The sequence below is a fragment of the Equus caballus genome, chromosome 28 (genome assembly GCF_041296265.1).
Source record: "Equus caballus isolate H_3958 breed thoroughbred chromosome 28, TB-T2T, whole genome shotgun sequence".
NCBI lineage: Eukaryota > Metazoa > Chordata > Mammalia > Perissodactyla > Equidae > Equus > Equus caballus.
This window is the reverse complement of record NC_091711.1, coordinates 28,922,722-28,940,966: the sequence shown is the minus strand read 5'-3', so window position 1 is coordinate 28,940,966 and position 18,245 is coordinate 28,922,722. Positions and strand designations below refer to the sequence as shown.

The window sequence follows — 18,245 nt, the reverse complement described above, 5'->3', positions numbered from 1 at the left end:
GGTCCTTAAATATGTTCCCCTAGCCTTTTATTTAATATGCAATCTGAAGGAAATGTTTCTAAATGAATATGACATGGTCTTAAGGTTATGAAAATAGATCTTTTCAAGCTGAAATTCTGAGAGACACAAGATCAGTACAGATACTTTTGAGAGATGATTTCAATAAATAGCTGTTCTATTTCTAATGGATCGTTAAGTACAAAACACTGCTTTTTATTCTATTTGGTCATCTTATTAGTTTATCACAGCTGAAAAAATCCAATACATAAGATATTCTCCCCATGGTCAGAGAAACTTCAGCTTTCAGCTCTCAGTGCTTGAAATATTAGATTATGTTTCTTTATTCCATGATTTAAGAAAGCAATAAAGACCTCCTGGATTAGATAGTTCTTGTCAATGAAAGAATAGCTGTTTTAAAAACACTGCCTTGGCCCTTTGATCTTTCTAGTAAGTCATTTAACTAAACCCCTTATCTACTGATTATTATTCTCTAAATGCTGTGTGCAATGTGCCTGGAAGTGTGCTAAGAAAATAATAAATAACTTCTCACTTAGACTTGTCATTTTGATAGCTAGATTTCTAGCCCCCTAATAAAGAAACAGTAATGAAAGTAAAACCAGCTACTAATTTGTTTTAATGACTGAAAAATTAGAAGAGAATTTGCTAAAGATCCTAAATTTAGTCTTCATGAACTTTTGACTAAGAGGCACGTCAATTATATCCTGAGAATAATTCATGAGTATTTTTTTTTCTTGAGGAAGATTAGCCCTGAGCTAACTGCTGCCAATCCTCCTGTTTTTGCTGAGGAAGACTGGCCCTGGGCTAACATCCGTGCCCATCTTCCTCTACTTTTTTTATATGTGGGATGCCTACCACATCATGGCTTGCCAAGTGGTGCCATGTCCACACCCGGGATGTGAACCAGCGATCCCCTGGCCACCCAAGCGGAACATGCGCAATTAACCCCTGCACCACCAGGCTGACCCCTACGAGTATTTTTTTTTTTTAAAGGTTTTAAAATTTTTTTCTTTTTCTCCCCAAAGCCCCCCAGTACATAGTTGTATATTCTTCGTTGTGGGTCCTTCTAGTTGTGGCATGTGGGACGCTGCCTCAGTGTGGTTTGATGAGCAGTGCCATGTCCGCGCCCAGGATTCGAAGCAACGAAACACTAGGTTGCCTGCAGCGGAGTGCGCGAACTTAACCACTAGGGCATGGGGCCAGCCCCTCCCCACGAGTATTTTTGACACCCTGTTTTGATTCCCTGTGATATACCATTTGTGCCTCATCTGTGTGATTCAGCCACTATTTTAATGCCTTTAACTGTAGAGAAGCACTGTCTGATAGAACTTTCTGTGACGATGGAAACATTCTATATTTGTATCGTCCAATACAGTAGCCACCAGCCACATGTGGCCAGTGAGTCCTTGAAATCAGGATTGAAAAAACTCAACTAGATATGGCAATTGAGAGGTCATTCTTAATATTTGGCAGAGAAATCCTATGGAGTTAATGGGAGTAAAATGTTATTGTGGTGGGTGGGGGAGTAAACGGGAGACAAGGAGGTAGAGTGCAGTGTGGTGCGTGACTAAGCAGACGACGTAATGAAGCTCTACTCCAAACACCGTTGATCTGGCAGTCATGTGAAAAACGGAGGGTAGAGGGAGAAAGTTAGAGTTTCTGTTCAGCTTTTATTGAGAAAAACAGAGTTGAGCTGAAATTTTCTAACATTTAGTTAAGGCAGGTGATAATGTGAGAATAAATTCCAGCTCCTGGGAAGAATGGAAATGTTTATTGTCCTTGATGGGACAAATATTACCGAGGTGCAAATGTAACGGCTAGCTGTAAGTTTTGAAATACTCGATTTTTCTCTGGAAAGGTGTAAGAATCAATGAATCTACAAAATAAGGTATCATTTCTTTCAGTAAGAAATTTTGTAAGTTCCTAGTAGTGAGATTGATTTGTCCCCCTAAAAAATGCTTTCTTGCACTTCTCTATAATTACTTCTTGAAAGTAACTTTAGGTTACCAGTTCTGAAACACTGAAATGTAATTTCAAACTATACAATCCATATATATATATATATAATGATACTAATCAAAAGTTGGACATGACTGAAATCATAGCGTTTTAGAACTGAACAGGTGTTTGTTAAACTACTTCATTTTGTGGGTGAGGAACGTGAGGCCTAGAGAGAATACGTGACTTACTCAAGTTTACCCAGACAAGACTCGGACCCAGGGCTTTAGACTCCAAGCCCGGTGCTGTTTTGTAAAAAGACTGACTAGATGATGCCCCAGGATATTTTTGGTATCCCTGTTTATTATAATAAGAGAGAAAAGAGAAAATTTCTAACAGCGTGCCTCATTGGGGGCAGTGAATCCTTTTCTTTACATTTCCACAATTATTACCCTTTCGCCTTAGGCATGTTCTCACCGTTTGCATTGCGCTTCCCATAATTTTCACCCAGTTTTCAAAAGTGTTTGGTAATTATCCTATATGTTAGGAAATTTGACCAAAAGAGAAGATGTCTAACTTCATTTCAATTCTTCAAAAAGTTTCCTCCCTTACTGAAGATAGAGAAGATGGTATACTGGTGGTTTAGAAGGAGAACAGGGGTCATGAAGGATTTGATTCTTCAAGCTGTTTCAATATGCAAACACTGAAATCAAGTTCAGGATTACATGTAGAGCGTAGCTAATTCAGATTATAGGATCCTTTTGTGTTTTTGTGTTTGTGCAAAGAAACCACGTTCTATATTTTGCATAAACTGAAGTTGTGGGCTGATAATTTAGCCCATGGAAAACCTGGTAATGGTCTAATATAGGTGGCCAAAGTTTTTTTGTGTTTCATTTTTTAAGGGCCTTTTAACTCCTTTTGGAAAACCCCTTAGAGTGAAAGTCAAATGCAGAATGCTGTCATATCTCCTGCTCGTGACACACTAGTTCATTTCTGAAAATAATAATGCTCTCTCAAAATGAAGTCATTTATATTCTTAGCCATGCTCTATTGTGTGTACTGAGTAATTTCTTGAGAGCAGTGTTTCCTGTGGCATATTGCCAAGTCTGGCTTTATTTGTTTTTCATTAGGCTTTTCATTACCATGTTACTGTATACCTGGATCGTTTTGCCACCTCTGAGACGACCAGGGTAGTTTAAGCACAAGAATGATACTACTAGTAGGTGGAATATTTTTGTCCAGTAAATGCCCATTTTAAATTCCCAGCTCTGGTACCATTCTAATGGCTTTAATCTTTCTAAGAACAGTCAATTATCCATTTATAATGTAGTCTGATATTAAATTGTTTAACATTCATCTATTTCCCTGGAAAGACATTAGTCTCACTTTGCACCACACTAGACTGGCCCCTCCTGCTTTCTTACCTCAGGAAAAAGCATCATGATCTACCCCTACTGCCCAAGCCTGTAACCAACAGGTATCCTACATTTTTCCATTATTCTACACATGCAAGCACGGAGTCAAACTTCTTGATAGTTTTCACACCCACCTGCTGCTTTCTGTCTCTCATGACCATTGCCTTAGACTAAGTCCACACCATCTCTAGAACACCTGGAGTGGCCCCCTGATGGTTGCCATGCTCCCAGGACTGCCCTTTCCAGTTAATTCTCTTTTGCTTTAAATGTCCATCAGCACCCATTGCTCTCCATAAATAGGTACTCTGTAATTTCTACTCTTAAGTGTTTCGTGTTATGCATTAATAGGACAGAGTCTGATTTGTCCACAACAGCAGTGATCTGAATTCTTGAACTTTTCTATAGACTCCTCACTTTAAATGGAAACTAGCTCACCAACTCCAAAAGACTAAAATTTAGGGACAAAATAAGCAATCTACAAATTTCTGTATTCGAATATTAGTAAGAGGCCTAAAAATCATTGAAATCAGAGAATCTCAAGACTAGCCTGGTCTTGGAGATCTTGTGGCTCAACTTTGTCATTTTATAGGTAAGGAAAGGGAGGCCCAGTCATGGAAACCAAATTGATCTTTCTAAATTTGGAATTTCATCGTGTAACTTCTTTTCTTAAAATCTGTCTGTGGCTTCCCATTATGGTCAGAATGAAGTCTAACTTCCTCAGCGTGGCATACAATGTCTGTATAGTCTGGCTTCTGCTTAATTTTCCAGCCTTACCTTTCCTCCTCTCTCCACTTTATCCCAGAATGTGGTGCTTCCAAGTACACTATGTTCTTTCTTAGCCACAGGACATTGCACATAATTTCTCCTTAGTCCTTCCTCTTTTGAGTGCTAAATCCTACCTAGCCTTCAGATATCCGATTAGACATCATCTCCTCTGAGAACATAGCCCAGATCCCCTCTGGGCTCCCAGGCATGTGTCACCACCATAGCACACTCTCTGCATTCTCACTGCCTTTGAACAATCTGCTTCCATTGCTGGGGTGGAAGGAATAAAGACAGCTGTGGCCAGGGACCTGCATCTTATTCCCTGTTCTATCCCCACATCTTGATTAGATGACTGGCATTCAATATTTAAGATTAACTATTAATCCTCACTTTTAACCTGCCTAGTATACTTCAATTTTTGTATCAGTCCTTCTCTCAACATCTGATTTTAGGGGGAAAAAAAACCCCTAGTTGATTCATTCACATCTACACATAGGTCACTGATGATGCTAAATGGCAACTCTTCCTAGAAGCATTTACATTTTTACAGGAGCAGAGTTTGAAGTCACAGGAATAAGTCCCCAATGCAGATAATCCAACCATGAATAGTAAGCCAGGAGAGTGTATGTGAGGGGAAGGAAGCTTTCCCAGAGCCTTCAACTCTGCCCTGGCCCTCATGGAAGAATGACTCCATGGTTTTGTTTATAAAAATCAGATCGCTTGTTGGTTATTTTTCTCTATATTAAGTAAAACATTCTTTACACATAGCAAAAATGCCTGATTTAACATGTAGCATTTCTGGTTTTGTTTCAGGGAAGCAATGTAATGGAAGATCAGGATTTGTTGGAAATTGGAATCCTAAATTCTGGGCACAGACAAAGAATTCTACAGGCAATCCAGCTCCTTCCAAAGGTAAGCAATGCTTTATTACCCTAGCCCTAAGTTCAGTCTCAGCGGTTTTAAGTCCAGAGTACAAATATTAGTATTTAGGACTTTTCTGCATATTTATGTAACTTCCAAAAGCAGGTCTTCTGAGGTCCAACTAAACATTCAGACTCACAAGACTGCTATAGACCATACTCACCTTTAGATTTACCTAGCTAGGAGGATATAATACAGGAAACACCACTGGTCAACAGGGCAGCGTTAGAGTTTCTCTTCAGCAGGAGTCCTTATCCGTACAAACATCAGTCCAGGCCCCTCAGGTGACACCTCGGGTGCAAGATAATATCAATATTGTATGGGTGCAGGATGTTCCTGGATTTGGAAGCCTCATGCCCCATAAGAGGCAGTATCTCTTGTAACAACTCCATAGATTCAGTCTCCAGGGACAAGGGACCTGCCTAATTATAAGCGTCATCACTCAGGGAAGTCCAAAGTATCACATCCCCATCAGGTGTTTATAGTTCATGTATAAATCCTCCCAAGGCAAATGCAATTTGCCAACCAGGTGTCACTTTAGCTGTAAGCAGTATGTTACCTAGCAACAGAGTTGACCTTCTGTTTCCAGATAAGGCTTCATAGGATCCTAAAGCAGGAAGTAGGATCTGAGCACTGGTCTTCAAGATACATAGGATTTTAACTAGTAAGGAAAGGGAAAGGCATTTCAGGGGCCAGGAGGAACCATATAAATACAGGTACAATCCAGGCACTAGGGAACTAGTGATACTGTGTGATTTAAAATCCAACAGGATTCGCACAACAATGTGAATGTACTTAATGCCAATAACCATACACTTAAAAATGGCTCAAGTGATAAATTTTATGTTTTGTTACTTCACAATTTTAAAAATAATTTTTAAGAATGGAAGAAAAATTCCTATGTGATTCAAACAATTAGAGAGTGGAGAGTGTGGACAGAAGTAAAGCTGAAAAAGTAGGCTGGGTCAGTTAGTGTCAGGCTAAGGAATTTGAAATTTGTTCTGTAGGCACTGGAGAATGGACACCACTGTACTGCTTTCAGCCAGTTAATTCTGGAGGCAGTATACAATAGGAATTAGAAGGAGGGAAATTTGAAATTGGGTCATCCAGTGGGGAAAAGATTCGGGGGGCAAGATTGGAGGCAAGGTAGCAGATGAACAGTAGTAGTTGCACCTAGATATATGAACTTATTGTGTGTTTCATATTCTCTTCTGCACTTTTCCTTTCTAAAGAGGCTATAATTTCTCCTTCTCAGGATGAGAAAGATAAATATTAACCACTGTTTCTAAGGAAGTGATCTGATGAAATTTGCCAACTGTCAGTGAACTGAGTTTCTGCTGATAGAAACTTAACTCTTGCAAATTCAAAGAGAGTCAAGTATATAAAGAAGTTTAATCATATGATTTTCTACACTAAAAGGAAAGGAATAAAGCATCCTTAGAACTAATTCTAGAAGTAATTCTTATAAGCATATTATTCACCTCACTACTTTTGTATCTTTACTTAAGATATTACTTCTTCAGCAAGTTTTCTCCTCATTCTCTGCAAGGACTTCTGCCCTGCTATACCTCCAACACCTAACTAGGGCCCAGCTCATGGTAGGCACCCAGTAAATGAATGAATGATTGCCCCTTTGTCACAATGATGCCCATCATTTAAAGTTCAACTCAAATAGTTTCACATCACTTCCCCTAGGGGAAGTTTGTGAAACTTCCCCTAAAGTGGAACCACTTCGCATCTCCTTGATAATTATCACCTTAATCTAAACCAACCACCTCTAACAGGACTACCACACTGGATTCTAATCTGTCATCTCTAGGTTAGACTACTTGAGTCATTTCTCATCGATCATCTCTTGTCTGGATGATTCATAGATGCCTAATCTCTGTCCTAGTTGCCTTTTCTACTACTCCACAATTGGATTTCCACACAGCATTCAGAAGATCCTTCTAAAATGTAAATCAAATCATGCCACACCCTGCTTAAAATCTCCGCTGGATTCCCTTCTCACCCAGAATAATATCTTTATCATGGGCTACAAAAGTCAATAGGATCTGGCCCCTTCCCACCTCTGTGACCTCATCTCTCACTCTCCCCTTCTCCTACACTCTAGTCATGTGCTTTCTTTTTGTTCCAGAACATGCCAAGCTCATTTTTACCTCAAGGCCTTTCCATACTGGTCTCCGCCTGGAAAGCATTTTCTTCAGATGGTCGTACACTTGCTCCTATACGCCATCAAATCTCCACTCAGCTGTCATCTCTCACAGAGGCCTTCGTGACCTCAAATTCACACCCTTCGCCCACTGTCACTATCCTTTGTATTGTCCTGTTTCAGTCTTCATAGCAATTATGGCTACCTGAAGTCATTTTATTTATTTGTTTGATTTCTTCCTTGTTTTCCATCTCTCCCCCAGGATGCAAGGTCCATGAGCTCAGGGACCTTGACTGTCTTGTTCACTTTTATATACACAGTCCCTAGAACAGTGCCAATTACATTATAGGTAGTCAGAAAATATTTGAAGGATATATAAAGTATATATATTTTATATATCCAAAAAATAATGAAGGAATATACTGCTTTCCCTTTCCTCTGAGATTTGATGGCCCTTTGCTTGTTCTGTCTGAAGGTACTAATAATATTTTACCATTTGTACGCTATAAGAATCCCGATGGCAGAGACATTGTCATACCATCCTTGAATTTCCCGATGTGCTTAACTCAATACATGCACATTAAAAGAATGAAAGGAATGAGTGACTCAATGAATGAATATTTTTCTCATGTTGTTGGAATATAATTTTTTTAATGAAAAAGTACCTCAATTTTAAGATGTATCTACAATTGTGTACATTATCACATGATAATGAGAAATAAAAGAACCTGAACTCAGAATTATTTGTTTAATAAATGGAGTGTTTATTTTTAATACAGAATATCATTCCCATTAGAGAAGACAATATAATAGAAACAATATAAAATTAGACTTCTATCAAGAGGCTGATGCAAAAGTGCTTACTAGGCATCAAATGAGTAGAGAATATATAAAAACATCCAAACACGTGTTCAGCAGCACAAACAGAATGTTATAATGCTACAAATTGATGCTTTGCCTTCTTAGATAATGAGCCCAAACTTCAGATGGTTAATAGTGTAATTTTACTCCCAGCACATTCATTTGCATTCCCTCTAACTTTGGACTGCCAGAAAATGGTCAAAATGTCTCTTCATTTTGTTTATGCAATTTTGGTCTTCAGAATATTGGTGTTCTTCATCTGTCATGAAAAATATTCCATGATTGCTACCTGAGATCCTTTAATTAACATATTGTGTTTTGGAATTGATGAGATTGTTCCTAAACAGAGAAAAGGTGGTTTGCTAAGTGCAATTTTGATTTTTTAGCACGCTTCAAAGCATGTTTTTCATGCTTTATTTGTATTTGTAATTTCAAGTTTCAAAGACAAAAGTTTATTCCTTTGAGAGAATAGTTTTTCTGTAATATGCCCTTTTTAATATTAAAATATTCACCAATGCAAAGGTCTGCATGTTCTCAAGTACATTTGATACATTGAACACGTAGAATACATTCAATATACTCTAAGTGTAGACAACTTTAGGACGGTAATCATATTAATTCCTCTCTTTGATCTATTCTTTCCCTCTGTCTTTTGCAATGCTTGACCTTTAGTAGCAAAGCTTAATTATCCATTTTCACCCACCATCCACTTCACTCACCAACCCCAACTCAGTCTTTCCTTAGGTCTAAAAGTTTCTCAGCATTTATAAAGATCAAATTTTACCCTTTTCTCTTTTTAAGAAAGGAAATATACCAAAAGTTCCAAGAGAAGATGGCTTATTTTGTACTCGCCTAGAAACTGTAAGCATATTGGACTTTTTCTGTCCCCTAGACACAGGGAAATTATCTGATTACTTACTTGCAACACATAATTTACCTTTTCCCAGGTAAGAATTCCATGTGGCCAACTCTTTGGATAATCCTCTAAAGTCCTTTTAAAAGGGTACAATGTCTTTTGTCCTTTGACAATATAACACCTGGAGGTCAGGGATGCAAAGGATTTTCATTTTAAAGGTTTGCAGGACTTGTATCAAGGTGCATTTTGTATCTGCTCTCTTAATATTTGTCACCCTGAATTGAAAAAATGTTTTAGCACACAGCAACTTTTATCTCACATGCTAACTTCTTTTTCAATATTTCCTTTTCTAATATTTTCCTGTTTTTATAATATCTTGTAGATTTGTTTAGTAGTTGTCTACACTCACTATCCCTGCTTCTTTTGCTCCAACTCATTTTTAAACCTACTTGGGCTTAACTAGTTCCTCTGCTACTACCCCACACAGCCAGTGCTCAGGTTACCAGTAACCAGTAGAGCAGAAATCCCACAAGCCCCTTTCCACCCTCACCTTACTTTGGCTTCAGTAGGTGCTGGTACTCTTGTCAACTGTCAACACCATCTTCTTTTGACCTCCACGATACCTGGTCATCTTCCTGCCTCTCAGATGCTCTCTCTCCTTGCTGGCTCATTCTCCTCAGTTAGATGTTGGAGTTCCTCACAACTCAAACTCAAAAATATTTGATGACTAGTAAATATTGTTATCATAGGACTCTTGATCATAGTATAGTTTCTGGTATTCGTTGTTTTGTTCATTGCTACTCTTCTCTACTCTCACCTGCATTTTACCTGCCCTTTATTTCTAAGTTCGGTTCAATTTAACCAACATTTGTTGGGGTATATAGTTTCAATTGTTTTTTTCACCAAATGGCACTGAACACCTCTGATTGGATTAAATTACTCCCTTTCCCATCCTCCATTTGAGATTTTAGTTTAAAAAACCAAACAGTTATCTGTTGTCCCAATAAAAAAACCAAGATTCTGCATTATTTATGTATTGCTATATAACAAATTACCCCAAATCTTAGCAGCATATAAAAACAGCATTTATTATCTCACAGTATCTGTGGATCAGGAATCCTGGAGCAGCTTAGCTGGATCCTCTCACTCTGGGTCTCCCACAAGGCTACAGTTATCTCAAGACTCAACTGGGAAGTACCCACTTCCTACCTCTCTCACGTGATTGTAGCAGGATTTCCTTCCTGGGGGTCTTGGGACTGAGGCCTCAGTGCTTCACAAGCTGTTGGCTGAAGACCTCTCTCAGTTACTCGTCATGTGGGCCCCACCACAAAGCTCCTCTCAACAGACATCTCGTTTCAACAGCACAAGCAAGTGAGAGGACAAGAACAGGCTAGCAAAATGAAAGTCACAGTGTTTGTAACATCTCATCCTTTTGCTGTGTTCTATTCATTAGAGTCAAGTCACTAGATTCAGCCCACATACTAGAGGAGGTGTTTACACAATGGTGTGAATACCAGGAGGTGGGATCATTGGGTGCCACCTGAGAAGTCTGCAGATATACTTTATAATGTTCCACTTTACAGTCTAACTTCCATGTCTACATTTGTGGTTAAAATGGAATAAACCATCAACAACAACAACAAAAGGCTTCTTTTATTTTCATGGGCCATCTTAATGAAACTGTGATATTCATAATTAGATGACTTAGAAACCACATTTGCAATCACCACTCGAAAAAGAGGCACATGTCTCTGGTCCATAGGGTTAGGTATAATATAGTGTGATATGATACAATCATACCCAAACTTGAGACCTCGGCGATTTACCAATTGCACATACACACTTCATGATCTGAACACCACTGATGTAAGTGATACACACAAATCAGTAATCCCACAAAACATTACAAATTTTAAAACCAGGTTCATTCTTCGCTGGTTCCTCAATACCAAAAGGAGCATATTTCCTTCGCTAATAGAGAAGTGAATTGGTCAAAGCCTACTGGACAAGACTTTAAGGATGTTAGCAAAGAAAACATGTTTTTAAAAAATTAGCAAAGCTGGAAACTAAAAGGGACTATTTAACTTTAGGCCTGATGAGCGCCAATAGATAAAGGCAACAGCTGACCAAAAAAAGCTTGTGAGCAGGGATATGGAGATACACTGGCAGGGATTGAGAACTCAAATACTTTTAAAGGCAAGACAATATGCAGTGGTGGAAACTATGGCAAACTGGAGAGCACAAACCCTGCCCCCCCTCCAAATGTTGGTTTTGTTTCCAAAAATTTTATTAAGAAAACAAAGCATTAAGAACCTGATTTGGTTATAGTTGTCACTTGGCTACCCCAATGTCATAGAGGAAGAGAGTCTCTCCAGAAATGAGTCTTAATACAATGGCTTCATAGATTATTTCAGAGTTCAAAAGGAGTATTATGAATGTGACGTTATCTCAATTTGGCTCCCTGTCCAAGACTAGGCTCTTAAAGACTTTAGTTCTTTCAGTGTCCTTAAATTCAGATGTTTGGTAATTCTAGCCTTGATGGTTGATGAAGATGTGTGCAAGCTTTAGGGGAAAAGTGTACAACCAATGTAATTTCTTTAAAAGTCTAGAAAGGAAGGTTCAGTCTTATTTCCCTGTCACTTAGAAAAATGATAGAAACTCATTCCTAATTCTTTGCTATTTTTCAGAAGGGCAATAGCAAAATGTAGGCTACAGACACCAATGATCTCATGGTAACTTTTGACAGGGTTACTTTTCATTCTCCCATGCCATCACTCACTCTCCACCTACCCTCATTCTTTTTACTTGCATTTCTTTCTTTTCACCAGCTGGTATCTTAAATTTTCATGCCACCCAATGTTGTCCTACCACCCTGAGAACATCCAGTTAAAGATATACCCTCAAACAAAATCCCATACACGTATATACAACATTAGCATGGGGGCCCTAACCTCAAGTTAATACACAACTGGACCCACAGTCTAACTAAGGGCTTAGGATTTTCTACTTTTTATAGGTCTGGTCCTTGGTGAGACAGGCTGTGGTGTTCCTAGAGTCCTTTCAAGCTCCATCCAATTCTGTAAATGTCTTATGGCTCTGGGACAAACAGATATACTCACTTAGATCAGTGTAAAAGATTACTTATTTTTCAGGAGAAGTGTTGGTGCCATTGGAGAATAGGGAAAGAAGAAAGAGCAATTGATCTTAAGGTAAAAAAAAAAAGTTAGGTAATTTGGAGTATATGAATTTTGAAATGACAGCAAGTCATTCAGATCTTTCTTATTATTCCTTAGCCTGGCAAGTCTGGTGGCCTGCATTTTCCTAGAGTGACCTCCTACTTCATGTCTCACGCTTTCTGTTTATAAGTGGAGACCAATTACAAGTCTGTTCTTCAGGGGTACATTGGCAGAAGGAATGGCTTGTGTTTATAAAGTTCTTTGGGCCCTTTGAAGTGACAAAGCCCAGTACATACAAAGTATACAATGGCTATAACTGGGCTGGATAGATATCCAAAGAACTGCGAGGTGTGAGAGTGGTGCAGTCCTAATGTACTACTGATGCTCTATTCCAAGATTGCTATGCAGTTTAAGAAAGAAAGATCGCTGCTGCATTCTTCCTAAGCTAAAGAGAGAAGATTTTTAAATGTTTTATTTTAAATGAGTTTATCTTGGAATCATTTGTTACGTAGACCAGAGAGCTGAAATATCATTTTTTACTCATTATCTCCCTTGATATTTACGGAGAAAGAGGGGAGGAATTCTGCAAGTAAATAGCTTCTGATCTATTGCCATCCCCAGCAGCTGTCATCCTTCAACTTTGAGAAGTTCACCTTCATTTAATAAAGAACACTGGCTCCCTTGGAGTGATACAGCAATCAGTAGTAAGAGTAAAGGAATTGAGATATCTGAGCACTTTCTCTTCCTTAATGAAATTCTTCCCCAAAAAATCACAATTTAGAACTGCAAAGGACTTTAAAATATCCAGCTCAACTTCTCAACTGTGTCATTACACAGGTGAGGAAAACAAGTCTGGGTCATATTAAATGACTTTACCTGAGGCGGATTGTTTCTTAGTGACAGAGCTGGACCTAAATCCCAGGTGTCCGTGCTCATGATAATTGCCTCCTGAGTGAATACTGTGCTATATAAGAGACCCAGTCTGAGGATGCATGTGTATTTGTGAGAGGAAACTGTAAAAGGATAGGAAAGATCCAAATGACTAAACACAAGAAAAGGAATTGCTCATAAAATTGAGCTTCCTTTTAAGTTTCAGGCTTAGAAGGCAATTTTTGAAACATCCATAGACCGCTAAACTCCCTTCTGAAGGTTGGAAGGGAAGGACGATTCCAGGAATCCAAAAGCCCTATAAAAGCAGGAAGGAGACAGACATGGAAAAGAAGAAAGGCAGACATAGACCATGTCAGTTGTCCAGTGACCACTGGGGGTCAAACCACTTGTTTATCCTTGAAGGTGGCCTTAGAGAAGCTTCACTTACAGTAGCTATTGCTGGTTCAAAGAAGGAAAAGCATAATGACATAAAGTAAAATAACTAAAATAATCTATTTTCTTCTTTAGTCTGGTAGAGAGGAAGGGAAGATGGGCAAGATAGAAGGGTGCTCTCTAGGAGAGAGTCAAGATGCATCTTTAGAGCACTAAACTCCATGGAGATGACATTTTTAAAGGATTAAACCAGGAATCAGCATGGTGTAGTGATTGGGCATGTGCCAGACTCCTTGAGTTTGATTTTACCTACCCCACAGGGGTGTTGTGAGAATTAAATGAGTCCATATTTGCGAAGCACTTAAAATGGAGGCTGGCACAATGTATGCACTATAATTGTATTTATTAAATAAATTTTTAAAAAGAAGAGTGAAGGTAAACCAAGAAAAACGTGAAGTTCCTTCCTGCCATTAATTATTTCTGAAAATTACTACTCTAGGCATAAGTAATAAGCAAAATAAATCTCCTTTTATTTATTTATTCAATAGATATTTTATGAAATACCTACCCCATGCCAGGCCCTCTTCTAGATGCTGAGGATTTGATGTTAGGAAACAAAATGTATAAGGTTGCAGCTTATATTCTAGTGGCAGATGTAGACAAAAAGAAATAAAAATATGTAATTTCAGGTAATGATAAGTGCTATGGAGAAATATTAAGCAAAACAATAGACAGAGGGTAATGAGGATGTACCAATGCTATTTTAGGTGGATAAACTAGGATTCACACCCAGGCGGACTGAAATTCTCTGCTACCTCACTGTATTGTCTAAACACTATACTGCAAAATACAGTAAGGATGCTAAGGAGATATTGAGATGAGTAAGCTAATAATCCAGATAAGTCATCTTTAAGAAACTTGGAATTTTGCAAAAATGAACTCTCTTGAGCTTGTAGTTTAACCTAATTTAATCCTAGTTTATTCACCTACTACTGGTATCACGTAGGCAAGTTACTCAAATTCTATAATCCTCAGTTTTCTCATCTGTAAAATGGAGACGATGGTGGAACCTACCACATTAGGTTATTATGAGTTATAAATTTAAAATTCATATGAAGTGCCTGGCATTAGGAGGACTAAATTAATATTAATTATAACTGCTTACATGTGTTTAATAAATGCTCACTAAATTAACAAAACTCAATGAAATTTTGCCATTGCTCTTGCCTGGGGCCAAAAAGTAACAGAAGGAGACTCAGTTCCTGATATAAGGCTGTGACTAAAAACACCCGTGACTGCCTTGCACGGTGAGCTTTCCATTCTTACTAGTGTGTTTCTCACAGGGCAGATTATTCATTTTCTAGATAACAAAAGGGCAAAACCTTCAAATCTCATTATCATCCACTAAATTAATTATTTTTGATACATTTAGGATTATTGTTTAACCCATCAAGAGCTAGGAGAGAAAGTCTTTAAAATCAAAATGAGGGCCTTCCTATCTAAGAAATTAGATGAATAAGCATAATACTGAGAGGGCTTCCTGATTGCATCTCTTGGAGATAGTGTAATCAGTTCCCAGCACCCAGTGGAAAGTGGGAGAGGAGTGGAAATGAAGAAGACTTTGAACAGCCAAGTCTCAGTAAATGTGGCATACAATGGCATGGAAGTGAACTGAGAACCTGTGTGGTCAAACCTTGACCGTGCAGTTCCGCTAAATTACTAAAGGCAATCTGATTTCATAGAAAAACAGAACTATGTAAATTTACACAAAAGCTCTGAAAACACATATGCACCATTTTGAATGAGCCATTTTCCCTTACCTTAGTGGTACAATTAAATTAAGTGCTAGTTTAATAGTTGAGTATAATTTGGCTATATTTCTTGGTTTTGATCAATAGCACTTTATGTCTGCAAATGCGTTGAGCATCTACTTATGTCTCAGACACAGTGCAAGGAGAAAAAAGATGCAATTGCACAGTACCTGCCTTCAAGGAGATTACAGTCTAGCAGAGGAAGTCAACCAATATCCAAATGATTTTAATACAAAGCAGAGCATGAATGAGCTATAACAGAAGTAAAAATACAAGCTTTGGATGTTAGGTGGAAGGGAAGTTCTCTTCTGTTTGGGGAATCAGGAGAGGGTTCCTGAAGGAGGAGAAAGATGAATTCAAAAAAGCATTCTTATGCACTTTAAAGACTTCTTTGTTGTGGGGAGTTTTGAGATAGCTCATGACACTCCAAGCAAAAAGTAACCCAAATCATTTGCTTAGCTTGTTCAGGCAAAAAGATATGTGATTTTTTTTCTCGTTTGTAATAACCATCCTCTGAAATACAGCCAGTGCCATCAATCCAGCTACGAATTTCATCCATCACTTTGCCCTGCAAGCTATAATGAGTCAAATACTTCAAGCCCAAGCAGACACTTATAGTCAGCTTCAGTGGAGCAGGCCAAACTAGTGACAGAGTTAATATTAACCCACCCCTAAGCTAACCACTTTTTCATTACATGGTATTTCTTTGTGGTTATTTTCTTTGTTGGTGATCAATGAGATTTTAGATTTCCATCTTTTGACTTTGGGTTCTAATCTAATGATTTATGTTCTCTAGACCCATAGTGAACACTCTACATAAGAATCCATATTCTCCAAGTTGTTCCTGAGTATGCTTGGAAAGACACTGCTGAGCCAACACTTAAATAGAAATTTCCTATGTGCCAAGCACTGTTCTAAATATTAGATTAACTCTCAGTTAACTCATTTAAATCTGAAAATTAATTCTCTATTTTACAGATAAAGAAACTAAGGCACAGAAAAGTTAAGTAATTTTCCTAAGGTCACAGTTAGCAAGTTGCAGAGTCAGGATTCGAACCAGGCAGCCTAGCTCCAGAATCTATGCTCTTAACTCCTTTCCTCACTTCATCTATCACCAGAGTATCATAGTTCTGTGCTCTGCGAATAACCTATCAATGCTTTCACTTTTGGAAAAATGACCATATTCATTATCTCCCACAGATGATCCAGCATCTTCTATTTTGGTAAATAAAAGTTCAGCTTTATTTATTCATTTATTTTTTGGTTAACAGATAACAACTGTTCTTATCAGAGGAAACGAGTACTCAAGAAACTGTCAAATTCTTTCTTTCATGTCTTCAAAAGAAAATACATTTTAGCTTTACTTGTTCTTTGAATTTATGATGGTATATGTGCTAAATAGATACACTTTACATGATTTTTAAGGTTATAATTTATGAATCAGAGTCCAAACAGGTTAAAAGCTTTTTCTTCAATGCATCATCAGTTTTAACTCTCAACTCCTTTTCTATGTAGAGGTCACTGCTTGGTGGGAAAGTATTGTATTTACAGTTTTCTAATCCTAAGAGGTAAATGTATAATAGGAATTTTTGAATGTGAAATTTTCTCCACAAATGTACACGAGATTAATTCAGTAAGTGTAGAATAGATTGATTTCCCTGCCTTTCACCTCTGGGATTCAATGATATCATCATCTATCAATATTTCTGGTGTGCACTTTTAACAGAACACTTTTCTAAGTGCTATGGATGTAGACGCGAAGTAACAATTGACCTTACATCCCGAGACTTTAGCATTCCCAGTAGGATTGGAGCCAGACGAAAGAGAGCTATGGCAACTCCAGATGCATAATATCTGCAAATACCCACATGCCCAGATGTTCTTCAGTGACTCTCTCACTCATCTGTCCATTCAGACAGTCAGTTCATTGTGGCCCTATGCTGAGTTCAGAGATGAAGATGGAAAAATGGATAAGACTTGGTCTCCGCCTCAAGGAGTTCTACCTACATTTTAGACAGAGACAGATAACGTCAAAAACTACGTGAAAAAAATGCTACAAAAGGAGGGAAGAGCTAAATACATGGGGATCAGGGAAGGTTTTCTGGATTGAGGATGCTTGAGCTGAATCTCAAAGAATTAATAAGTATCCCTAGCCAAGTAGGGCATTGAGGGAGTCACTCCAGACAGAGGATACTGCCCGTGTTCCTGCTAGGTCTGGATACTGTAAGGAGAAATGGATGCCAATATTTATCCATTTTCTGTCTCTGTCTCTCTCTGTCCATCTGTGTCTCTCTTTGTCTCTCTCTTGTGCATGCTTGCTTACTTTCATGTGCATGCTCACTTTCACACACACGTGCATGTGTGCACACACACACATTCACTTACTTCCCAATATATTAACCCCAAGCGAGACTACAGAAGAAACTCTTTCCAAATTTCTCCAACCCATTCAAGTTTTTTCCTTTTCTAGAACTTATAAAAACTTTGGCACTGAATTATTTTCTTATACTTGTATATATTTCAAATGTATACCCGAGGAAATTGCATATTCTTAGAAGGAAGTAACTTTAGATCCCTTTACATTTTTACAATACCTAGGATGATCTTATATTTATATTTTGCACTTAGAAAATCTTTTGAATCAAATCGATAATAACTACTAAAACTATTGTTAAGAGCTGACTCTCTGCTGAAGATTTACACAAGTAGAGCTGAAAATTCTTAGTTATTTCAATCTCTGAAGTAATTAAAAATTCTGAACTGACGAAAAAAGATGTGATCTATGAGGCTAGTAACATTTTCCAAAAGGCCAAGCTATTGTTTATTGTGAGTGCAGTGCTCACCCTGATGGTAGTGAACTAGTTCTTAGATTATCTGCTCACTATAGATATAAAAGGAGGTCTCGGGAACTCTAGCCAGAGCTTCAAAATGGGTTTACCCTTCTCTGAGTATTCTACACCTGAGAATTTCTAGACTGAAATTCCTCCTAATGAGTTGGTCTGGATGTCTCATGTCACATGTGCGCCATTAACCAGACCACTTGCTGACCACGTGACATCTGCCCTTTTC

The 18,245-nt window shown here is 38.1% G+C and overlaps 1 protein-coding gene across 44 annotated transcripts in view; it reads left to right on the top strand.

Annotated features, from left to right (window-relative positions):
- Positions 1-18,245, top strand: part of ANKS1B (ankyrin repeat and sterile alpha motif domain containing 1B) — a 1,028,420-nt gene that overhangs the window by 721,780 nt on the left and 288,395 nt on the right. For all 44 annotated transcript variants that reach the window (XR_011433608.1, XR_011433612.1, XR_011433607.1 and 41 more), the window contains one exon: positions 4,950-5,048. Coding sequence is in view for 33 of the 44 variants with exons in the window: in XM_070254099.1 (XP_070110200.1) it covers positions 4,950-5,048 (99 nt within the window). In the remaining 11 variants the exon portion in view is untranslated. The remainder of the gene's footprint in view (positions 1-4,949; positions 5,049-18,245) is intronic.